The sequence below is a fragment of the Notothenia rossii genome (genome assembly GCF_949606895.1).
Source record: "Notothenia rossii genome assembly, chromosome: 6".
In the NCBI taxonomy this organism is placed as follows: Eukaryota; Metazoa; Chordata; class Actinopteri; order Perciformes; family Nototheniidae; genus Notothenia; species Notothenia rossii.
In genome coordinates this window covers 82,773,399-82,799,847 of record NC_136909.1, presented here as the reverse complement: position 1 = coordinate 82,799,847, position 26,449 = coordinate 82,773,399, and the positions used below count along the sequence as shown (strand labels likewise).

The 26,449-nt window shown below is 39.4% G+C and overlaps 1 protein-coding gene and 1 long non-coding RNA gene across 2 annotated transcripts in view; both read right to left on the bottom strand.

The window, feature by feature from the left end:
• Window positions 1-9,400: 9,400 nt before the first annotated feature.
• The window catches only part of LOC307043872 (uncharacterized protein), a 93,206-nt gene continuing 76,157 nt past the window's right edge, over window positions 9,401-26,449 (bottom strand). The window contains exons 6-9 of the mRNA XM_079688791.1: window positions 13,156-13,176; window positions 13,018-13,077; window positions 11,974-12,073; window positions 9,401-11,881 (exon numbers count right to left, since the gene is read on the bottom strand). Of these exons, the coding sequence (XP_079544917.1) occupies window positions 11,842-11,881; window positions 11,974-12,073; window positions 13,018-13,077; window positions 13,156-13,176 (221 nt within the window). The 3' untranslated portion in view covers window positions 9,401-11,841. The remainder of the gene's footprint in view (window positions 11,882-11,973; window positions 12,074-13,017; window positions 13,078-13,155; window positions 13,177-26,449) is intronic.
• Window positions 17,182-18,794, bottom strand: LOC307044109. The gene is made up of 3 exons (XR_013809528.1): window positions 18,600-18,794; window positions 18,213-18,484; window positions 17,182-17,366 (listed from the first exon to the last, which is right to left on the bottom strand). It is a non-coding gene; the product is annotated as an uncharacterized lncRNA (long non-coding RNA).

Here is a 26,449-nt window from a genome sequence, read left to right as displayed (position 1 = left end):
TAAATTAAACACAGCACTTGAGGAGTCATCTGCACATTTGAAGGGGAAAAAAATATTATTAAAATGGGCCCACTTTGAAATAAATAAAACATATAGCTGCACCCTAAAAAGAGTTAAAGGTAGGGTAGGTAGAATGGAGAAACCAGCTCGAGTGCGCTAGAATTTGAAAATACACAACCGGAACAAATATGCCTCTTCCTTCAGACTTTCTCACAGAGTCCCTCCTCCAACACACACCAACGCGCACATGACCAATGAGGGCACGAGATAAGTTTGTGCACAGATGGAAGGCTGACAGGCAGGTAGGCCATCCAATCATTTTAGCCCGGCCGGCTAAAATTATTGGTCGTGCTTTTTACAGCGCTACAGCTTCCACAGATTAATTTGTTTATGTATTTATTGTCAAAGCATTTAATATATTCATTGCTATCGGGACGTTAAGAGCATTCCATGGAATATAACAAAAACTGTTTTCTGAAATAAATTACATACCCCATTGAATTATGACTGAAGATCGTCAGCTGTCTTCCTCTCCCGTGTTGTTCCTCGACACGTAAAGGCTGCAGCACCTTTGACAACTTCTCTCCACATATCAAACATACCGGTAAACCAGCATCGTTTGCTGTGAAAGCATATAACTCTGTCCGCACAGAATTAAATCCTGTGTTCCTCCGGTACTTTTCTTTGATTTATCCATAGTTCGCTCATCGAGCCGGGGTTCAGGTTATTCGCCTCCAAGAAGAGGCGCTCGCGCGGGACCGTAACAGGATGTGACGCATATTTTAGTTGACCTAATTAAAACCGTTTTGTTTTTTATTTATGTGTCACAGTATCACCTCAAAATACAAGATACGAAACATTTTCAACCATGCAACAAAATATAAATAGTCCTACAAATACTTTTATTTTATTTCCTTCTTATTTTTGTCTAAACTCAAGGGAGCCAGAGCAGAGGGCTTAAAGGGCCGCATGCGGCCCAAGGGCCGCGGGTTGCCGAACCCTGACCTAAAGTAACCTCATGATAAGTACAGCATACCTTCCAAATATGGTCATGTGTACAGTGCGTTTCCTGATGGTAGACCCACAATTCATTCTGATCACAAACACATGACCAACCACAATCCCTCCTGTTTCTTTAATATGACAATACACTTCACTTTTACCAGATCTGACTTTAGAGTCATGTGACGTTTTGACTGTGTGATGCCAGTAATCACCCCACAGGAACACAACCCCCCTCACCAGCTCTCATTGGCAGACACATATCATCAGATCATAGAAAACACCTCTGCTGATTTTCAAGAATGTACAATTAAAACAACTCTCCACATTAAATAAAAGGGGTTTATTTATGTTTTCTTTAACAACAGAAGCAAATTACAATGGAATTATATTTCCAGAAGCACAAAATCAGCCTTGAAGTTTCTTTAAATAAGACTTAGAAATGTGTCACAAACTATGGAAGGATACTTTTCGAATATGATCAAATGTATAGCATGCCTACTGTAGGTCCTTTTAAAGTAAAGAAGCAAATAAATAATTACAACTTCTTCTGTTTTTCCTTTAACATGACACAAATTTTACATTAGACATTGTAGGTTCGCAACCGAGTGTGAAGTGGCTGGGAACTGCTACCTCCGCGACCCGACCACGGATAAGCGGGAGAAGAAGATGGATTAGATGTAGGTTTTCACAGAAGCTCTTTGAGCATAGCTGACCTTGAAGACGTGTCACTCTGTTAACATGCAGCTGTCTTGTTTGTCTCTGCCATTCAAACCCCCATCTGGATTTGCTTTATTGTCTAACTGCACGCTCAGGATTTCACTTTCGTTTTTGGCCGGTTGTAACCGGTTGTAACCCTAGCATGGCTCAGACCTTATGATGACCAATGGAGGAGCCATATTACAGTCACTTTCAGGAAAGGGACATCCCGAAAAGCATAATAAGGCCTCTATAAATATCCCAGGGGACAACTGCTCTGTACCAACTATTAAAATACTTTAAAAACCACTAACACAGGCTAGTGTAGAAAATACTTAACATAAATCCTATCATCAGCGTTCATGTGAGAGCAAATTGTGCAAGAGGAAAAAACAGTAGAGAGGGATTGCTTGACAGAATAAAATATGTTTTAATCCTTTTAGTTTGTGAATAAAAGTTTGAAATGTAATTTATTACCAGATATTTAGGCAAAACGATTAGGTTTTAGGGTTTCTTTAGAACAAGTATTGAAATCTGACACTTGTGGACATTTTCACTGGCAGTTTTAACCTTTCGTGATTCATCTTCCTCGAATGCAGAGTGTGTGGGGAAGCTTAGTTTCTTATCTCCTCTCCTCAAACTCAAACACGTGGTGTGTGCACAAGTTAAACAATAAACGTAGTTGTAGGTAACATGTGAGTACTACTTGAGACAAACCATTATGTTTTGTGTGAGCATCATTTGAACAGACATTCATTGTTGCAATCTAATAAATCCTAATGCAATGGACAGCTTGATATTCCAGCTAACTCTAGTCTAGTCAGTAAATGTGTTCAGCTTGTCATGGGCTATATGTCGACACACAAACTGAGGTGTAAACACAAATGCTTTAACATTACACACTTCTTTAACCTGATCATAAATAAGATGCTTTTTATCTGCTTGAACACATGTTACTACACTGGAAAAAAAAGGCTGTTGGATTCACATGATTTTAACATGGACATCGGTTGCACATATTAAAAACATGTGTACTCAAACTATTCCATTATGTTAAAGACACACAACTATGTTATGTCAAAGAAACATGAATTGTTATGTTAATGTGAATATTTCCTTTAATATTAGTTATATTCATCTACCCTATGTTTAACCAACATGACTTTCTATGTTCATTTTAGGCTTTTAATATACTCTATAGTATATTTCATTTGTACCTGTTAAAGCCACATTAGTGTTTTGTTTAAACTACATGCTATAGTTTTCTGTTTAATCTACCTAGTGCTCGAGGGGTACATAAGATTATTTATTTCATGTGAATAGAGGCATGTCGTACATTCTTCATAACATTTATCATAACATTTTAAAACAAATAGTCAATAAAGACAAACACATTTCTTTAAACAACATACATGTATTTTTCTCAAAAAATAAAACAATATTAACAACCACCACACATCCAGATGAGCTTTTGGTTTTTCCATCATGCAGCCCCAGGAGAATTAACAAATACATTGAAAATAAAGAAATAGAAGAAATAGAAAAAGTTTGTGATGCATGTACATACATTATTGTGTTAGAACACAGCAAGGAAGCTTAAAGGAAACTATTCTCCCAACCAAAATAAAGGTTTATTGGGCCAAATGAAAAAGAAAGGCTTATTTTTGTAACTCATTCATAGTAAACAATTAACAGAAAATGTCAACGCCTAGCCGAAATAAGGAAATTATATTGCAAATCCATTATTTAAATAGTAACCTGCTAATATGAAAGGGCACTTTAATGCAAAAAAGCAATGGCATTGCTTTGGAAAAATACATGAAAGTATAATAATGGCCTGGTTTCTCACCACATATGCACTAAAGAAAGTATTACAAATAAAAACAAGAACGGACATTTTGAAGTAGCGCAATTAGTACATTCTGAAACACATGACAAGTGGTACATTCTGAAAACACATGACCCCAGGAAAAACCCACATTTCTGAAACATGCAAATCAAGCAAAAAGCATGAGCAAAGGAAGTGCAAGACAGTTGTATCGATGAAAGTCCAGTATGAATGCTGTAAAAGTGCACAATGGTCCATGGCAACAGCTCACTCAAACAGTTTGTTTTTAAACGCTTGGGCTTTCTTGGAGAGTATATGTTGCCGCCTAGCTCCATTAACATTTGCTGGAGCCCTTTGAACGTGCACTTCAGTTTAGGGGGGTAGTTCAGGTTCATTGCATACATTAGTCCAAACAGCATGGTAGCAGCTAATGCAATTTTGTCCACATCAGTTAGTACCTGTTGGCCTTCCAGGACAATCTGTCCTCTGGTCTCATCTGTCCTCTGCTCTCATCTGTCCTCTGGTCTCATGGTGGATATGTGTTTGATGACATAAAGTCCCACTGTAATCCCCTGAATGGACTGCAGAATGACGTCTTCATCTTCTGCCTGCAGAGTGCACAGTCACAAAAGGAACAGAGTGAGATCTAACAAATCAATACATGTATATACCCATTACTAAGTCCCTGTGTTCAACAAGTACATTTGGTCAGATTTCAGTACTTTTAAGCCACCTTGTTATCTGATATACTCCTTTCTGACCTGATAAAAAATGTTTCATTTCCTGTATCCGTTTTAAATTAAAAGCCCTCTAGCTTTTCAGTGTAGTCTGGCTATTAAACAAAAAACAGGGATGTTCACATACTTTAGGCTATATACTATGTGGTGTTTAAATAAATACATATTTTAACGCCCAACAAAAAAATCAAAAGGTCAAATATTAATTCTACTGACCACAAACTCTCTCATTGAGCTACGCACACAGCCCCTTGAGAAGACAATCCCGCCCTAAATCGACATCATCAACCTAAGTGAAGGGGAATAAGAAAATAAAGCATCTGTTTTGCTCAATGAAATGTGTACACTATTGACTCGATGTATAATTTCCTTAAAATGAATTCTTACTTGAGTCATGTTTGACATAATACAGTTCAGACGCTGGCCTATCTGTCCTCCTCTATTCTCAAAAACCTTCAGAAGTTTGTCAGATAGCACATCCAGCTGAGAGAGAAATCTTGATTGGAGGGGCAGGGTTGTTATACGCGTAAACTCCGCATTTATCAAAGAAAACAAAATATCACAGTCATAAAAATCATGAAATCGTTTAATTTTCTAATGATGTTATGATGATTGTAGTTGTGTGCTTGCCTCAAAACGATGCTGAGAAACTAGTCCATGCATTTGTTACTTCAAGGCTAGCTTATTGTAACTCTTTATTATCAGGGTGTACCAAAAACTCAGTTAAGTTGCTTCAGCTGATTCAAAATGCATCGACCAGAGCACGGAAAAGGGACCACATTACTCCTGTTTTGGCTCCATAGTGAGAATAACTTTTTATATCAAGTACGAACAACCAGGTTAGACTACATTACATTTAATTTAGTTTACGTTTTTTTCCAAAGCGACTTAAAATAAGTATTACTGTAATATAAGACTACATATAAGAAACACCCTTATAGCCATTTCAACAAAAAAAACATTATCACTTTTGTGAAGGAGGCTTTATCGCAGAATGTTTGGCTTTTGCCTCTCACTTTCTGAATAACTTTTGCCTAATAAATCAGAAAATGTGTATATCCCTGCACTGTTTGCAGTATGTAAATGTTATGAATAAATATTCAGAAATTGTCAGACTAATACCAGTTTTCAATTAGTTAAAGATCAAGTTTAAGTTAGTCAAGTAAATCACACAAAACATTTGAATACTCACCATTTACTACAGAGCCTTTGGAACAATGTTCAAAGCAAGATCTTCTCCACACCAATTAGGTAACATGTGAGTACTACTTGAGACAAACCATTATGTTTTGTGTGAGCATCATTTGAACAGACATTCATTGTTTCAATCTAATAAATCCTAATGCAATGGACAGCTTGATATTCCAGCTAACTCTAGTCTAGTCAGTAAATGTGTTCAGCTTGTCATGGAGCAACCCAGTCTCATGGCATTTCGTGTTCACCAACACGATTTTTAATCTATTGATTCGTGTTCACCAACACGATTTTCTCCTTTTTTTCTTGTTGCACAGCACGATTTTAAAAGCAATGTATACTGGAAATGTGTTTCGTGCCTGCAGCACGTCTTTTTCTCCGTTCGGGTCGTGGAAGACCGGAAGCTGTGTGGTTCATTAAAACATGTTCTTACTCAATATCAAGCCACAATTATTGCTTTTATTTTAAATCGTATAATTTCGGACTTTTGTTGCCGTCTGTGAGGAAAATAAATGGGGCTCAGAGCCTCAGAACACTGAAATCTGTATTTTTAAATCTTTCCTTCTAATTTGTTATTCTTTTCAAAATAACACACTGTTATTTACTCACCAATAACACACAATTATCCTTGCTTTTATTTATTGGTTTAATTCCATAATCTCTGTTTTTTTTGGCGTCCGTCAGGAACTGAATTTCAAAATAAAAATAACCGGAAACAGACGTAGGCCTCTAGGAGTTTAGGATGGCCGAAGACACTACACTACCCATAATCCCCAGCTATCGTTTAGGACTACAGTCCCCGTGATTAATCTTCAAGCGCTGGGATTGGATGTTGGAGTGGCAGTGCGCCAAGGTTACGCCGAGAGTCAAACAGCTGTTTGAAATGGAACAAAACCACGCCAGACTATCCAAAACTGGAATCGAACGCCCCCCCCGCCCAGAACTACACATGCTGGCTATTGTGTTTCGCAAAATGTTCCATGGGACGTCTCTACTGAACGTTTTTGTTTTTCCCACAATTAGAAGTTGCCAGTATTAAACACATTGGTGTTATCAAATGTAAAACATATAATTAATAAATGGGTGAAAATCGCTTGTGTCCATAATGCGCAGCATTAATATATACCCACGTGACAGCTCATTGTTACTTTGTAATTCTACTCCACAATACAGAGGTTAACCTGATTGCCAAGTGCCAACAATCAGGAGAGATATTTGATAGTTGGTGCTTGAGAAGACTAAACATTTATCTGCAATTGACATGAATGGAAACGAGTAATAAAGTATATTCATTACTCGTTATTCTCTACTAATAGTTAATTAAAGACTGTATAATGGCTATTTTGCACATCCCTTTCAAGATTTCAAGATTTTCAAAGGTTATTGACTTATCATATACACAACTACGGTGTATGCAATGAAGGAAAATCTTGGGTCACAGGTTCCTCAACTGCACATTACAAGACATCTATCAATATGTGTTTGTACTTCCACCATTAAACTGTCATATTCTGCACATTTCTTATACTATCTACATACATAAGAGTATAATTCATATGTATAATATCAGATAAAATAAGTGCTTCAACACAGTTAACATTGCAGGAAAGCAATATATTAGACGTTAAGTACTTTGTCAGGCTTAATATTTATCTGTAGATATCCCCAAAGTTTTTTTCTTATTTAAAAGAGGACCTTAATCTAAAGTATTATTTAATGTTTAAATAAAGGTTAATTCGTTTTTCTGTTTTGCACCTCCTCCTATTAATATCTTTGTACATCCTGCTCTAAACTGTTTTATTGTAGAGATCACTTACAGTATCTTCTTGATTTTTTATATTCTATATTTCTATCATTGACCTTCTACTTTCCCCCTATGAAAGTATGTACTCTTAATATTTTTTTAATCAAATATAACACATAAAAACAATAATTTTTAATTTTCGTTCCTACTATGGTCATGAAGGATGGGTCATGACCGAAAGAACGAGATCGCGGGTACAAGCGGCCGAGATGGGTTTTCTCCGCAGGGTGGCTGGTGTCTCCATTAGGGATAAGGTGAGAAGTTCGGTCATCCGGGAGGGATTCGAAGTTGAACCGCTCCTCCTTCGCGTCGAAAGGAGCCAGTTGAGGTGGTTCGGGCACCTAGTTAGGATGCCACCTGGGCGCCTCCCGGGAGGTGTTCCAGGCACGTCCAGCTGGGAAGAGACCAAGGGGTAGACCTAGAACCAGATGGAGGGATTATATCTCTTCTCTGGCCTGGGAGCGCCTTGGGACCCCCCAGTCAGAGCTGGTTGATGTGGCCAGGGAAAATAAAGTTTGGGGCTCTCTGCTGGAACTGCTACCTCCGCAACTCGACCACGGATAAGCGGGAGAAGATGGATGGATGGATTAAAAACAATAATTAAATAACGTGCTTTAACCACTAGGCGGTGCACACAAAGTGCACACAGCCATAATAACTTTGTATTATTAGTGTAGGACACTTATGTACAACATCTGAAGATGTGTAGTTTTATGCATGTTTTCACATAATTGTATAGCATATTGCTATACTATTTCAGACTCAGTATTTACATTCTTATATTCAAAGAAAATCAAAGTCCTTTTATATCAGCTGTGCACCGTTATGGTGTAAATATAACCTATCTACGAATTAGATCAAATATAAAAGTCAGCCGAATTAAGGTTGATACTGCAAGGAGACGTATTGTGTGAAGAGAAATTGAAGATGTTGTTTAATTGTTGATATATTTATGATCCACGTTAAGTATTCAGTTTCGGCGGCATTTCTTCCAGTTTTTCCAAAGGTCTTCTCATCAGGGCTCTATAAATAAAGAACTACGGCAGATCCGTAATATGTAATACAGCCGAACCGTGTATTACAATGCCGTTATGTGATGACTTTCAAAGAGAAAAGCAAGAACACTCGGAATTAAGTATTATTTATTCTTTTAAAATGTTTTCCGGATTTCATATCATATAAACACCAAATCCCAGCATGCATTGCGGCTAAACCATCCAATCAACGAGCTTAAACCATAGCTGAGGATTTTGGGTAATCGCTCGAAATGCCTACGTCTGTTTCCGGTTATTTTTATTTTGAAATTCAGTTCCTGAAGGACGCCAAAAAAGCCCGAGTTTTTATGGAATTAAACCAATAAATAAAAGCAAGGATAATTGTGTGTTATTGGTGAGTAAATAACAGTGTGTTATTTTGAAAAGAATAACAAATTAGAAGAAAAAAGATTTAAAAAATAGAGATTTCAGTGTTCTGAGGCTCTGAGCCCCATTTATTTTCCTCACAGACGGAAACAAAAGTCCGAAATTATACGATTTAAAATAAAAGCAATAATTGTGGCTTGATATTGGGTAAGAACATGTTTTAATGAACCACACAGCTTCCGGTCTTCCACGACCCGAACGGAGAAAAAGACGTGCTGCAGGCACGAAACACATTACCAGTAGAAATACATTGCTTTTAAAATCGTGCTGTGCAACATGAAAAAAAGGGGAAAATCGTGTTGGTGAACACGAATCAATAGATTAAAAATCGTGTTGGTGAACACGAAATGCCATGAGACTGGGTTGCTATATGTCGACACACAAACTGAGGTGTAAACACAAATGCTTTAACATTACACACTTCTTTAACCTGATCAATAATCATAAATAAGATCCTTTTTATAGTAAATCCCACACTTTAAGGCTGCTGTTTGCTGGAACACATGTTACTACAGTAAACTTAGTTTCCTTTTTTACATTTAGCATTCAAATGAAAAACTGCAGGAAACATATTTGGTATTTCTCTAGAAAAGGACTCGGATGACCTCCTGTCACAAGACAACTTACCACAGAAGTACAACCCCTTCACTTGTTTTACTGGCAGAGACACACCTTCAGACAATCAAACACTAACACGAACAAAAAACAACTCTCATTCTTAAGTAAAGCAAGTTTAATTTCTTTTGACAACACAAGCAAATCACAAATGAAAGAGATGTTAAAGTGCTAAAAGAATGTAACATACATAAGACAGACAGAGTTTAAAGACTTATAATGGAAACTTAAGACTAAAGAACAAACAAAGGCTGGATATAATCATTTTACATTATAATGCAATCCAACATACAACAAACAACAAGCCCTTTTAGCAGTGGATGACATTACATTGTACACTTCAATGTATCCAACCCTTGTAGTGTATGAATACAGTACAGAGGCTACAGTATAAAGCATCTAAATATATCCTTATATTAAGTTTAGTATATGCTATTATATAAGTTAGATATTACCTTATTATTCGACGATACTATATGTAACAATTACATTTGATCATTATAGCTTAGAATTGCTGTGTGAACACAATTGTAACACAACTTGAAAAGAGACACTGACCTTTGGAACTGATTTATATTATAAGGATTTACATCCTTGGTCTTGTCTATTTTGATCTCCATTAGAGCGCCAACAGTATGCAATAATAGCTAACGAAGCAAAATACAGTTGAGTGGATAATGTCAGCTAATTTGTTGATACTCCTGGGGCTGATCTGGCGGGTAAATTGGCTAGCTTGGTCTTTGCATTTCACTTTACCGGCTAATGTATGAAAACAACAGCAGCCAGATCCATGCTGCTGGCTGTCTAACCTTAGCTTTCTTGCTCACTTTATTGCTAGCTAAATATCATCTAAATTTATATAGTAGTTGGCCACATGGTCAAATACTTTATCAGCTAATTACGAAACATCAGCCAGAGTTTTGTAGCAATGTAGTTAGGTGTTTAACCTTAGATTGCTTGTTCACTTTATTGCTAGCTACATTTTTAAATCTAAAGGAATCACTTTAACAGATAATGTTAAACAACAACAGTCTAATTTATGCAGCGTAGCTAAATGATAGCTAGCTGTCTAACCTTGGCTTGGTTGGCTAGCTTGCCAAATTACGTAGTTACTAGTTACTTTACTAGCTAATATGACGACTAACTTCAACGATGGATATCAATGTCAAAGAAAAAGATTTCTGAAAGTTACATATAGTACCTTTAGGTATCATTATCAAATGATTCAAGATGGTCTTTCTATATTGAGTGGAAAACCCAAAAGTATAATTAATTACAATAATAATACACTGTTGTCCATAAAGTTAGAATCATTTTGTTTGAGACAAATTCCTCTTTTTATTCCTATTTATACGCACAATCATTTAATGAGAAGAGGTTATAAATGTGTTATTCCAACTTGTAACAACAGTGTAAATACAAATACATATGTAATATTTATATAATTTATATAATATATATAATATAATATCACCCTACTCGAATAATACTATTTATTTAAAGAGATGTGTAAATATCTACATAGTGAAGCATTAGCAAAAGAGAAGACTACGGTTTGTTAAGGCTTTAGGTTGAGGTTTAATGGTTCGCTGTAATGCTAAAACACACAGAAAGCGCACGCGCTGGTGCTCCAGTACAAGTAAATAGCTTCCACAGCTTCAGTTCAACTTTACTCAAATGTTTGGTCCCTGAGGCAACTTTGTGATGATAATTGGAAATAAAAAGTAAACCATTTGAATCCTTACTCTTTTAATAGAGTCCTTAAATAAAGCAATAAACGTTTTGTGCTTCTCTGTTGTAACAGCAGAAATGGTCTAAGTTTTATAACAAAATTAATCTGATATCAGTGCTTTTTCATAATTTAACCCTAAATAACAGAACCAGCTGTATAGAATAACTAATGCTATGTAACCCAAAGAAAGATAAGTAGCCGTGGGTTCTCAAAGTGCACTCACTGGTGCCCCAGAGAGTTTTCCAGCTTCCACAGCTTTTTCAACTTTGATACCACATGTGCGATTTTCATGACTAAGTATAATATTTGTGTATTTTAAGCAATATAAATTTTAATACTCTGATTTATTAAAGTGAAAAAAGGAAATATCAGAGACATGTTCCCCCCTAAATATAACACTGCGAAATATTATGTCAAAACAGAAAAAGAGCAAGAAGTATTTAGCTTTAAAAACATCTGGAGACTGGTTTTGGCTTTAGCTGGAATGTAGTAGGAATACTGAAAGAGAAAACAGAGCTTATAGTAGTAGATATTTAGCATTGTGTATGATAACATCTGTCTCACAAGGGTTTACTCGCACCATATTATTTAAAGAAAATCACAAATAATTTACATGATTGCCATGAGCTGATTAAATTCATAGAGCGAAGACAACAGCATAGAAATATATAGTATGTAAGCTGTGTTTCTTCATACAGTTAAGGCACTGGAGTGTTGTGGTGCAGCAACCTTATTAAAAAGGAATTGGCCTTAAGAGATACTTTTACAAAAATGCCAAAAAAGTTAAAAAACCTGATGTTCCTAAACTATTAAAAGGCAGAGTCGTTGCTCCCGCTCTCAGAAATGCACCTGCAGCATACCAACAACAAGAACAGAGCATTAGAAAACATGTCAGATTATGGCAGAGAAACTCATTAAAACAAAGAGATGATTTTAAATACCTGGAATTATGATATTTGTAACATAAGGTGAGAAGCAGCAGCAGCACAAGAACAAAGAGGATAACAGGTACCATCAGCATCCAGTGGTGGCGGGGAGTCGCTGTCAAGAGATGAGTGTTGTTTGACAGTTAATCCACCGACAGGCAACATTTATATTTCAATGTCCAATACATCATTAAATGTAACATCACGTAGGCTACTTAAGATTAAAAACACTTAAGTAGCCTACAGGTAAAACTACACATTTGTTCAAACATATTCAAAAAAGGTTTAGGGTTACTACGCAAAGATTTGACTTTCTTAGATGACTGTAACTTCAACCCCCACTAGGATTTATGAATGAAAAGAGATTTGAGGCCAACATCCGTGATATAACAATAATCATTTCACCGCATTCGGCTATATTGAGTCAACAGGAAGTCATGAAACATTATGTAACTTTACAACAACAGTGTTTCAGGTTTTACAAACAGTGTGAGAGAACGTCATAGATTTCCTTCACACTCAATGCCTTCTGCTCAGTTCAAAACATTGTTTATACCTGAATCTTATCTCTTTTTTCAGATAACTGTTATCAGATACTTGTAATGTGGTATATATTCTTGTGTCAGGTTAAAGAGTGTTGCAAATATAGCATTAACAGCCACAACAATGGAAAGCATTATTTATTGTGGGCCATGGACATGTCTCGACATGTCTCGACATGTCTCAACATGTCTGGTTGCAATACTTTAGTTAATGGGGCCCTATTATACTTATGGGGGGTTCTGCTTACTGTAGGTACATAGGTTTTTGTGCATGTAAATGGTCTGCAAAGGCCTAAATTCCAGGTTGCTTATGAGTGATTGTTGTGTGAATTGATGACTACTGAGTGAGAAATTACTCATCTTATTTAGAGTGCAGTTAGGTGGAGAAGTCAAATCTATTCTTGAGACAATCTTCTGACTACATATACATATCTCTCAGTTTTGTCTTTTGGTTTTCCCGATACCATTTTACATATTAACTTATCATGTTATTTTGAAGAAACAATAAAGTTTGTACCGTTGTCGTTAGCAGACTTTGGAGGGTCATTCTCCATCTCATGTTGATCGCCTACACCTTCTAACAGAGGACAGGAATATTTAGATGCAGCATACAAGTGTTGCATTCAAATGTATTTTATTTTTTGTAGTTCCATACTTTCTTTCCTGCTGCAGTCCGCTGTAAAAAGAAGATATTGTTATGACAGAACATTGCGGGCAATACATTTAAAGATTGAACTTTAGACTAAAGCATGTTTTAAAATGTCAGTAGTTTGTAAATATACACAAACACCCTTTAGATATGACACAAAGTCTGACAGGTAATGAGACTTACTGGTGCAGAACGCTGTGTTTTGTTCCGTCTATGAAAGAAAAAGGTCATTAGTTCTCATTTTAGGTACTTATGCTGAAAAAGTCATAACAATACAGTGCTCCAATGTGTTATGTAAACATGACGCGTCAACACACAATTCAGAGTATTTAACTCTACTTTGCATACTTAATAAGATGTGTGTGCATTTAATGGTTTTTAGAGTGTCATACCTCAGAGAGGCAGGTGCATGAGAAGTTCAGCTGCGTGTGGCAGACTTCGGAAGAAAAAGTCCACTCGCTTTGCTCCTTCGTTTCATTTTCCGGACTGAGATGTTTCAGATTGTTCCCCTTTATATGGAAGAAAACAAAACATGACAGCTTTACAAACAACTTCAAAATGACTATTCATATAAAAAACACTTAACTTTGGTCACATATCTTTCCATTACATGAATCCAGAAAAAAGATTACAAATCTTTTTTCTACCCTCTTTTACTATGCTATGTTTATTTAAGTGGTAAACTTTATTTAAAGAGATGCTCTGTGTTATATAATAATAGTATTATATTATATATTATTATATAATTATTATTATTATAATCCCTATTCAGTAAAATCTAGGTGTAATGTTAAAGTGTGTAGATTAGATTAGATAGAATTGTATTAATCCCGAAGGAAAATCTTTTTGCCAGGTTGCTCCAAAATACAGATACATCTTAATAAAAGTATGCAATATACAATAGCTCAATATACAATACACAAAGTTTTAAAGTAACGTATTACAGTGCCCCAGTAGAGAATAGGTAGCAGCCTGTGACAGTGACAAGTCATTTGGTGACAAATCTCATCGTACTAAATAAAATGAGGTTAAATATTAAAACAGCAAATGTTATGAGATTATGAGATTAGCCTAATATTGCACATGGTGTTATAGTTTAATTATCCTTCCTGCAGAAGGAGGAGGAGTTATAAAGTGTGCTGGCCACAGGAAGAAAAGACCTCCTGTGGCGTTCTGTGGTGCTCCTCGGTGCTCGCAGTCTACTGCTAAAGGTGCTCTGATATGCTTCCAGAGTGGCATGCATGGGGTGAGAGTGTACAGCCTAAGCCTAAATGCTGCATGATACTGTGTGAGTGATTCCTGGGTCCTACAGAGGGACATATCCACAGTATGCATGATGATGCGTTAGGGGGGAAGGGAGGAGGGGTGTGCAGAGCATCTGCAGCTCAGCAGAGCGTCGAGGAAAGGGGGGGAGACAAAGAGAGCTGAGGGAATTTCCACCTGACTGCTAGGGCAGAGAAACAGTGTCAGGAGAACTTTGTGACTTTGTGCACCATCTGAGTGATCGTATTGGATTGTGCCATATTTCACATTGGGACTCACTTGTGCACTCAAAGCAGCAGATGTACAGAAGTACACAGGTATAACATCAATAATGGCTGAAGTATATTCAGTATGTTCAATAGAGTTTTGCAGAGGGATGGCTTTAACATAGGAAACATGTGTCATGTCAGAAAAAAACAAACTCTGATTAGAGATGAGCTATCTGGGCTTGTCTTACTCACATTGGGATCGGTCCAATAGACTTCACAGCTGGTTGCTTTGTACTTTGGGACAGTGTATATGGTCGAACCATTCGACTCTTTGACTGTGCAGAGAAGTTCCTTGGCGCTGCAATGTTTTTGGAGGAGGACTGGGAAAGACAGAGAAAAAGACAAATGCATTAAAAATACTACTAAAGTTGTTAATTACATGTGGGGGAGTAAACAGTACAATACTTGCTGCCAAATTGCATGGGTGTGGATCAGTGCGCGGGCTCAATACGGTCAGCATGCTGCTGAGTTCTTAGGACACACACTCCTGTGCATCTAACAAGTTACATCTAATCTAATCTAAAAATTGTAGAAGAGTGGAAGTACGAAGTAGCAAAACAAACATATTTAATGACAAAATAATACGCTATTATTTTCTACTCTTTACTTATTTTTGGCATGATGATGATGTGGTGAGTTTTCAACAGAGTTCAACACATTGCAGTTTTGACCCAGCCACCAATAGATCTGTTAGGATACAGACAGTGTGTGTGTGTTTGTGTTTTTGCTCTCTTTTACACACACACACACACACACACACACACACACACACACACACACACACACACACACACACACACACACACACACACACACACACACACACACACACACACACACACACACACACGGTTGCTGCGTGTTTGGTGGGGTCTTTGGTGGCTGAACCTGAGTTCCCGTAATCCCGTGTTTGTGTGTGTGCTCCGTGTGTGTGTGTGTGTGTGTGTGTGTGTGTGTGTGTGTGTGTGTGTGTGTGTGTGTGTGTGTGTGTGTGTGTGTGTGTGTGTGTGTGTGTGTGTGTGTGTGTGTGTGTGTGTGTGTGTATCTTTAAGTTAGAAGATAACATAAAGTAGACTAAACATAAGGGTTGATTGTATATGTAAAGAATACAATAACAACGGACTCCGTGCATGACATAATTAATCTGTTTTGTAGATTTGACAAGAAATGTCCTAGACATTTCAGTTGCTTTTTAAAGAACTCAAATTAATGCGGAAGTGTTGATTCAGCCGCCGGTACACGTGCAAGCTTCAGGACAATAACACAGCGGCTAAACCGGCAGAACACTACTTTAAACATATCGATACGCAAGCAAATAAGAGGCGAGCACCCCGACAATGTTTTAATCTTTACGGTATAGGCTAGGATTTACACATTCACGGTAGCTTTGAGGAGTAGCAGGATAGCGGTGATGTCCACTATTGCATCAAAGAGCTGTAATTGCATCATGCATTAAAGAGGCATTTTAAATCATCTGTGCTAATGACAACCATATTTCACTTCACTTTCTCATTAGATAACATAACCTCTGCTGTAATGTTGTTATTACCGACTTATAAACCAACCACAGTCTCATTCATGAACTCAAGGCACTTAGGCGGTCTGCCACAAATGGGTAGCAGTTATGTAGCGTTCACCATGTGATGGTTTATAAAGCCCGGTGTTGTAGAAATACCGATGCAACAAGTAACCATAACTACTGTTAATGCTATGCAGGAAAAAGGTTTAGTTACTTACATGTGAAGGTACTCCACAGGTACACGATCTGCATGGTCATCCCCATGCTGCGCATCTCTGAAAATAACACACGCAATACTTGTTATCAGCTCTCTGTATACTGTCTGTCGGCAAAGAGCTATGAAACGGCGTAATATGGCTGTTTATTCGTCTTCGGTGGCGGGTTTTCATACAGGACCATCTAAGGTGGTGGGAGAGGTCAGTAGGTGCAATCACTTGTTAGGTGACAGCTTTACGCACGATAAATAGACCCCCTTAAAGTTAAGAGTGGTGTATTACCGCACCCTTAACCACAAGAAGTAAACCCGACTGTTAAAAAAAACAAAGACCACTAACCTATGGTCCCTAACGGTATTAGTAATTACTTTGCATTTCAGTTTTCCGCAAAAAAATGTAATACCCAAAACTACTTAAAATAAGTGCCATCAACCGAGAAGACCCAGTGAAACAACGAAGTTAAATTCCACTGACTATTGAAGAAGAGTGGATGCCTATACTAGGATGAAGTGCCGACTGCAGAGACGAGGAGGAATAGGTCCGTCGCAGTAAAGAGCCGGAAGAGTTATGAATTTGACTGAGAGCACGCGTAGGTCTGAATCAGCTGGCACCGCCCATGAATCAGTGTAATAATGCATAAAGGGATATGATTGGCTTTTATGGTGGGATGATCAAGAGGGGTACACTTGTGATAAATTAAACAGTTTACATGTTAGGATTTAGTGCGAACCAGTTCATAAAACTAACCAACCAAAGAGCCCACATGACTTCTTTTATCAGGGAGAAAGTGTACATTTTTAATGACACATTTGTTTTAACTATACACACACCCTGTAAAAGAGTTGGAAAAACCCTAATACATTACAATTTCAAATAAATAAATTGATTGAGTCGTGGAAGTCCAGCTCCTCCTGGGAATTGATCCTCTGGAGTTTCCTGACAGGGCCACTGCTTGAATATCAGGAAGGAGGAGGCATTAATTCTCCTGCCACTTGACTCCAAAATAACTTCCTAAACAAAGTCTTGTGCAGTCTGACCTACATTTGTTTGTAGGTCAGACTGCCTGAACAGTACTACTACATCAATACAATATCAAATATGCTCTAAAGTGTTAGATTGAACGTCATTGTTAAATAGGTATTATAGGTACATTTTTAATTTTTGATGCAGAGTCACCATCCCGACCTTTGACCTTAAAAAAAACTGATAAACACATTATCAAATGGATGCCTGTTTAGATGCACTGCATGTATGTTCCCCAAAGAGTGTTGATACTCCTGACACAATAGTGCAACCTTAAGGTAAGAATAAGACATGTGCATATTATTTGGCTTTCTTTATTTCTCCAAAAAAAAGTGTGATAAAAGCCAATAAAATCACAGTTAAAAGGAGAAGTGTATTTACAGGGTGTACTTTAACTTCACATTATACTGTTCGTGCATTCGCTTCTGAGAGTACATATCAATTATTCATTCCTCGCCCCGCGGTAGAATATATCAGCCATCCAATTTACTTACGGCCTCCTGCAATCACATCAATTGTTGCTTATGAAATCACCACCTATGTTAAATAGTTAAATCCTTTCTGAGGCCATGAGTCATGATGACACAAAGCTGCACAGTAAGCATCATTCTTGGTAAATAGCAAGTGAAAACATACATCTGGAATGTGTCTACACTGGGCTATATTTGTTTGAAAGGTTTTGTTTTTTTTATTCTGTAGTTATACATAACATCAACTCAATAGCTACATTTCAGTGTAATGCCAAAGCGACTAAAAAAGTCAAAAAGGTCTAACCTGATAGACAGTCTGTCCTCTCTGTTGGTTCTTCCTCCATCCTCTTCCTCCTCTGCAGGACTCTCCCTATGCTGGCCGATGTACATCCTCTCCAGCTCGGCCATGTTCTTCAGGTGTGCACTCTTCAGCTCCTCCAGCCTCTTGTAGTACTCCTGGTTTGAGAAGTAGATGTGCGGCTCTCTTTGCAGACCGTAGATCTCCACAAACAGAGACCTGCGGACGCTCCGGCCCCCTCTCCCCTCCTCGCTGCACACTGAATCCTGATCAAACTCCTGAAACGTCAGAAACAATCAATCGATCAATATTTACATTAGTCTCAGAGGGCTTTACAGTGACAACAGCAACCTTCTGTCCTTAGACCCTCATAGCGGACAAGTACTAACTCACAGAGACACCCCACAAATAAGTCAAAAAGAGGAAGTTGTTGACATGGAAGTATGAGGTTCTGTTTGTAAAGCAGACGTCACTAACTCAAGTGTGACCCGAGGTTTGATCATTGGACTGTAATCTTCAGCCTCACATTGAAACATTGAGTAAGAGATGTATCATCACTGAGGATAATGCATTGAGTTAATGATCAGCTGGCAAGAGCAGACACATCTTCACGCACAGTTTTGACGGTTAATTGTTGTAAATCTGAAAAATGTAGATTGACAGGAGCAACTGTGCAACCCGCTAGTGATCTACAGTCAACAAGGTTATGTTTTCTTATTGAAACAGATGCATTGTTTGTCTTTTATATACTCAGTCTTGTAATGCTGCACTGCAAACCAGTCATTTCCTGTTCAGAGAAACCTACAGACTGTGACCCTGTTTACCTCAACGTTTTATATTCAATCAATTCAAAAAGATAATAGGACTCTCCTCTGAAGGGAAAGAGAGATATATTTTAGACTTAATGGTATGAGGTTCTGATTTTAAAGTTTTCTGAAGTAAACAGGGTTGTGTCTTCTTTGTCATTTCAATCACAGGCATAGATTGACTTTCATGTGGTTTACACACGCCCTTACAGTAACTTGATGCAATACATCACCTATTTTTCACAGCCTTCAAGGTTTCCGCGTAGTATGACTCATATTCTGAAAACAGAGTGTTAGAAAGAAACCATACGAAATGTGATGCTCTCTATGTGAAATTGAAATAGTCTGCAAGAGTTCTTTATCTGTTGTGGTTGCTATTTTATCAGACCGTGTTTGTTAACATTCCAGGAAATCTTTGAATATTTTTTTTGTAATTTCAGGCATAGATTGACTTTCTGTTGTTTACACGTTCTTAACTTGAGGCAATGGATACATTCATTTTCCTATTTAGTCACAGCCTTTGACCTTTAAATGTCCCATGTCATGCTTTTCCGGTTATTACCCGTCCCCTTCTGTGTTATGAAGGTTTTTCTGCATGTAAACGGTCTGCAGAGTCACAAACCCTCAAAGTACACCCTGTAGCGAGCACAACTCTAAAGGCCCGGACACACCAATCTGACCACAAAGAACTGACACAGACGGACCCTGACTGTTGCGTCGCCTCGCGTCTCTGCGTTTTGGCCATGTGTCGCACTACGTGGTGTGTTCACTACTGGAACACAACGCAAAGACTTCAGCCGACGGCCAAGAAGCACGTACGAACTGCGCATGTGTGAGTGGCAATAACTGTCCTTACCAGCAGGTGGCGGTAGTGTGTATTCGTCATTTAAAAGAGGCAATAACCGGAAGACAGACTACGTGATAACCGAGAGAAGGAGAACAGACTGCGTGATATAAACAAACAACAAATAGCGTGTTCCATTTTCCCTCTACAGCGAGAAGCTCACGGGGCTTTCCCAAACCTGTGTCGAGAGCTGGAGTTAAATTAAATCTCAGATTTGCCTTCTTAATAGTTTGTTTGGGTCCCTCACTTCCGTTTCCCTTCTCATGCACTGATTCGCTAGCTGAACAACCAATCAGAGTGATTTCTTTCGCCGGCTGCCTTTGGCCGACTGTCGACTGGGTTCTCGGCCGAAAAGGCGTTGGGTCGGCTGAAAAGACCAGACGGTGCGGGACACACCAATCCGAGTAGGGCGTGTCGACGCTCATCGTCGGCCTGACGCCCACCAACGCCGATAATCGGGTTGGTGTGTCCATACCTTAACACAGAAGAGACCTGTCTATGCTGCCCCAGAACACCTCGTTGGAGATTTCTCTTTTTTCATTGTTTTCTTCCTGGGTACAGTGACGTGCCCATACCCAAATTGACCCATTGGTCCAAATGGACAAATCCGTGGAGCTCCTCACACACACACACACTCTCTCAGCGGCAAAACTGTGGCGCGCTGTATGTGCGCCGCGTTTGGGGGGGGGGGGGGGGGGGGGGCGTCCATTCGCGATGTCTCGCTGTCTCGCAGATCCCACGCAGCAAGCAGGAAGCGTGAATACACATACTATACAGAGATGCTGAGAAACCAATGTGAGTTTGGAAAAGTGCACAATATAAATCAATTCTAGTATACCTCAACAATGGAATTATGATTATTAGAAATGGCCATGACATGGGACCTTTAAGGTTCCTGCGTATTATGAAATTATGACTCATACTGTATTCTGAAAACAGAGCGTTGGAAAGGAACAAATACAACAGTGTGAATTTCTCTATGTGAAGATGATACAGCCTGCAAGAGTTATATTTCAGTCAGACAACTCACGTGTTTCTTAATATGTTTATTAGAAGCAGCATATAGTTTGAGTTTGGCGTCTAGGCTCGGGCCTCATCACTCCACAGATTTACAAAGAGCATTGAGTGATGATTAGATAACTATCCCCCGAGCCTACAGGTGGAAGCTGGGGTGGAGCTGGGGTGGTGGTGGGGCAGGCAAGCAGCAGCAACATGAAACACAGCAGCAGGAACATGAACGTAGCAATAGCAAGTGAACACAGCAGCAGCATAGCGAGGCAGGAAGACCTGGCAGCTTAAATAGATCGGCATGTTTAGGAGAATGTGTTTGGTTGGTCGTAAGAGGGACGAGGTGCGTCACGTGTTAATGTATCATTGGTGCTCGAGTTGACTGCGTGAACTAGCTCGCACGCTTCGCCCCATATCTGTTATATATATATATATATATATATATATATATATATATATATATATATATATTGTAGTGCCGAGAGATAGGAGTCGGAGGCGGTGCATCGAAGGTGCAAAAGTTGACTTTATTGAGCAGATTAGCACATGTTGTCCGGTTGCAGTCTGGGAAGAGTTGAGCAAGAAGCCAGGAGGGCACACAATATAACAGTTAACAACACATATGTCCGTGCGGAAACAATACCCCCAAACTGTAGTTCCATGAGTGAATTATGTAATACAGTGGTAACCACACAAGCCCCCCCAGAATTCAAACATGGCACAATCCTCGCGTCCGGGAGGAAGCACCATAGGGGCCGAGGAGGGTGGGGTTGCAGGTGAAGGCCGGGCCATGGAACGAGCCGTCGTAAGGGGGCCGCAGGGGGGCCTCGGTAGGCGCTGAGGCGAACGAAGAACACACCCGCCAATCGGAGAAAGCTGGGTCGCTAAGCCGAGACGTGGGGATGGATGTGAATATCCCGGTGGTCCCCAGCAGAAAGGAGCGCTGCCCGGCCGCAGACGAGGGCACAGCGGCGGCGGGCACGAAGTCCTCGGGAGGAAGGAGCGGCATCCCCGGGAGGAAGGAGCCATGGACAGGGGAGAGGCCAGACGGGGCGACGTCCGAAGCTGCCATCGAGGCGAACCGTGAGCCGCGGTTAGAGGAGAGGCCAGGCAGGGCCCAGAATTGCGCCACCCAGGCGCCGATGACAGCTTGGGCAACGTCCGAAGCTGCTGCAGAGGCGAGGGAAGAGGCCAGAAAGGGTCCCGAAGTGCGCCCTATATATGCCGTTAATAACTGTGCAATATATACCCGGCTGCTAAATCCTAAGAACTGTGACAGGTTAATTATTTTTAATGCATGTAACATATGTAACATTAAGCTGCCTGTGGCTCTTTTCTTGCTATAACGTACTGTATACAATTCCCATCTGTGGGACTAATAAAGGTGTTCTGATTCTGATTCTGATATTTTCTCTGTTGTTTCCTGATGATTCACAGTGTGACATTTGTCTGAGAGCCATTGGCCACAACCCAACATTTTGAGTAAGACACCAGAAGAAAGCATCATCCTCTGATGTCTGAATAATCTCTTTAATACTTCCCTCTTCTTTTAATATGAGCTGGAACATATTTTCTCACTGTGTGGGAACGTTTCTGTCAGGATTCTCATGATATGTCAAGCTGACTGTTGCTATCTGTAAACTATGCCGCCGAAACATAATTTCAGCCAATCAGCGTCGTCAGATCTGATGCTCAAAGGGTGCCCTTTCAGCGCCCTGGCCTGTGTGTCTGTGTCTAGACTCGTATCCAAGGTGACGCTACAGTAGGGGATGGCTGCTAGTGGATCGCCGGAGCTGTAGATTAACTTTTGCATGCTTATTGTAGTTGTAAGGGCAATGCCTGTGGCACCATGGAGCATATGTGTGGGCTGGACCTGTATTTTACAGGAAAGGAGTGATCAGAGGGTCGAGTTGTCGATTCTTGTTCAGTTTTCACACACACACACACACACACACACACACACACACACACACACACACACACACACACACACACACACACACACACACACACACACACACACACACTGTTCGTATTTAGTCTTCTGATTTTAAATGCCCTAGTATGGTTTTGTCACCATTTCCATAGCCCCACCAAAAATCTTTTCCACCAGCCGCCACTGTATGTCACGTTTGTAGTTTTGTATGTCTGGTTATGGGTGTTTTCCTCCTTGTATATTGTCTGGTCCTTCTCCCTGTGTTTTCCTCCTGTCGTTAGTTTCCCTGGTGTGTCTTGTCTGATTGTGTTCACCTGTGGCCCTTGTGTTTCCCCTCGCCTGCCCGGCTGTTTCTCGTCTTGTGATTACCCCTCCCTGTATTTAGTCTTGTCTCTTCCTGTGTTCAGTGTTGGTTCATCTTTTGTTGGTGACTAAGTTCACCGGTGAGTGTTCTGTTTTGTCCGAGTTATTTTCATTATCCTTGAAATAAAGGTTAATCAGAGGTATCTGCATTTGGATCCTGCTTCCTTCACTCAACCGTAACAGTTTCGATTTCAAAAGTGAGAGTTTTATTCACCTGCAACGATAACATCGAATATGACTCCAGATCAGCAGTAAAAATGTATTTATCTTATCATGTCCTTTTGTCTCTTTGTGTAAATAACAAAAAGTGAGCTTTAATACAAAAAAAGCTACTACAAAAACATGAAACTTAGGGGCTCAGAAGAGGTGAAATATAACAGACCCGGAAGAGCTGAGAACAACGGCAGTAGAACAGGAAGGGCTCACGAAGAAAATGTAAATCAGACAGGAAAACCAGAACAATGACAAATCAAACAACACCGGGAAGTAGGCACGTGCAGTGGATGTTGGGCCTGAGTGTATATTTGTATAACAAACCCATGACTAAGGTCTATTCAAACACTGCATGACAGTTCATTAATGCTGCATGCTATTTCAGTACATTCTTCTCATGATAACTACCTCTGCACTGCTGGCAAAGATGCACTTCATCTTTTGCCTCTATTGCTCTTACCACCTTTTCCATAAGGCCATCCTGAGGCACATAATAAGGAGTTAGACACAGGTTTGTCATTTAGTTTGTTTGCTTTATGTACACAGTCAAATCTGGAGTGTTAATTTAACACTCAAGGACCATGTTCACTGGCTCAGTGCTAAAATTGACTCTTTAAGTGTTAAATTAACACGGTCAGGACGTGGGTGGTGTATGGTCCTTATCTCAGAGTGTAACATTAACACTCCAGATTTGATGTCATTGATTTGTAAATACAAATGTTCAATAATAGGAGGGCAAAAACCTGAACCGTTGACTTTAATTAAATGTATTATGTCAACAGATTTCACCTAACTTTATTAGGTTAGTTGAAAGCAATACTATTCAGTTGAACCATACATAAATCTGGTATCATACCTTGTGTTATTATTACATGTTATTGCATTTGTCCAGCAGGGGGCAAACTCACTCTTGGTATTAAAAGAGCCTGTTGTACATGTTCCCACGAGGAAGTCCCGGAAGCATGTTACCAAAGTAAACCAGTAAAATCTACTCCTACGTTGTGGACATACAATTATTGATGACAAGATACAACAATAAACAAGAGGGGCAGCAGGTGACAGGAATCAGACAAATTGGCTGGAAAACACAGAAGCAGTAAGTAAAAGAAGACAAGACACATGGACCAAATACCTTGCAAAATATAACAACACCAGGATTGGACTCCTTTTACATTTCTGCTCTTGGGAAATTCCAGTGTCCAACATCGGATTGTCCTACGTACTTTCCCCTTGAATTGATGCAGTTTGGGTTTTTGTGTGTGTGCTCTTGTACTTAAAATGTTCTGTGGAGAAGACTGGACGTTTCCCTTATATTTAAAAATATAAGGCCTCATATTTAAAACCTCAATGTAATTTGTTAAAAGTAAAAGTGTGTAATAACAGTTGCTTGATATTTTTGTTTCACGGTTCTGGTTATCTGCGTTTGATTGAAAACCAGTCTTGACACTTTTGCACTAAATATGTCACAAAGGTCAGCCAGAAAGCCAGTTTGTGCATGTTTATATATCAATATTTGTTGTTGTGCTTCTTAAATATTATTGGAGTGCGGTGCTTTTGTTTAGGTTTTCTGTGTGCTTCACCTGGGCCCTTTCTCATTTCTCTAACTCCCCTCCTCGACTCCTATCCTCGACTCCTATCCTCGAGACTTAGTCCCGCCCACAGGAGATGCGAGCGGAGCAGCCGAGGAGGGGAACCGAGGAGAGAGGAGGGGAAGCAGCAGGCGGTTAGAGAAATGAGAACTCCTCTCCTCTGAGCGGTCATTTTAAAGAGACGTCCATTAATGATGACAGGAGGCACAGCAGCCCTCTGTCTGATGGACAGATGTGTTCATGACCACTTATATATTTACTTTTAATTCATTCACAGTGCGGTATAATGAGACAATAACAGGCTACAGATGTGGACACACACACACACACACACACACACACACACACACACACACACACACACACACACATATATATGTATATATTTTATATAAATATATACAATTTCAGAATCAAACAGAGCACTCTCATAATAACGTAACACTATCAGAGACTGGATATAGCCCCCCATTCCCCCCCCCCCCCCCTCTCTGGTCGCTACAAGAGGCTCCTCGACGCTCGATCCTCGGTCCTCGAAGTGCATTTAGAGAAATGAGATGTCCTTCAACATGGCGCGCTGAAATTCATTTCCGGGTCACTACCGGAGGACCGAGGAGTCGAGGAGGGGGATTTGATGAAATGAGAAAGGGCCCTGGCAGGCTACTTGGACACTAATGATGCAGCTGGGGACGCACCGTCCTGAAGTGCATCGCGTAATTAGGTAAGAATGAACAAAAGGACACCGGACAGAGGAGAAGGAGACGTGTGTTCTAATATTCATTAGAAATAAATCAAAGTGTATTTTTGCTACTGCATGTTTTAAACCTTATAAAATACATTTTTAAAAAACAAATAACTTGTCTCTGTGTGTATCAAAACTGGGATATTTAAAGTATCTTAGTGTCTACTTTGTGACAAATATTTTCTCTCAGCCTTTGTTTCCTCTGTAAACTCAAGGGATTCAAGTGTATTGTAACTTGAGTCATTTGCATATTGTGGTCACTGTGTGTAAGCAAAGATAAATCAGCAAAGACAAGAGATGGGAGGACACTTCCTGTGAGGTGTTTTCTTTAAGGTTTGAGATTATAGATCTCTGCCAACTGCTCCTTTTCATCATCGTTCCTCTCTAAGATAATCTAATCGTTTTTTTAAAACCATCACTCAGACATTAAGAGACAGTCATATAAAAAAAGCCACAACCACTGAGGAAACCACTAATAATGAAAAGCATGTTATATTTAGTCTTGTCGATAAACAGGAAAAGAAAGAATGAATAAGACTCCATTATCTCTCACTGAAAAGGAGAAGGCATTAAGATAACACAAACACTTGTATAACTTGCTCTCCAGTTGTCATGGAGTTTAGCATTTGAGTAACAACCTAAAATGAAGCTGTAATAAACATGAAGGGCCTGAGTCAGTGATAATCAGAAGAGCAGGGGGTTTTCTTTAGTTGTCTTGCTCACCGTGTTGGGTTATGGCCAT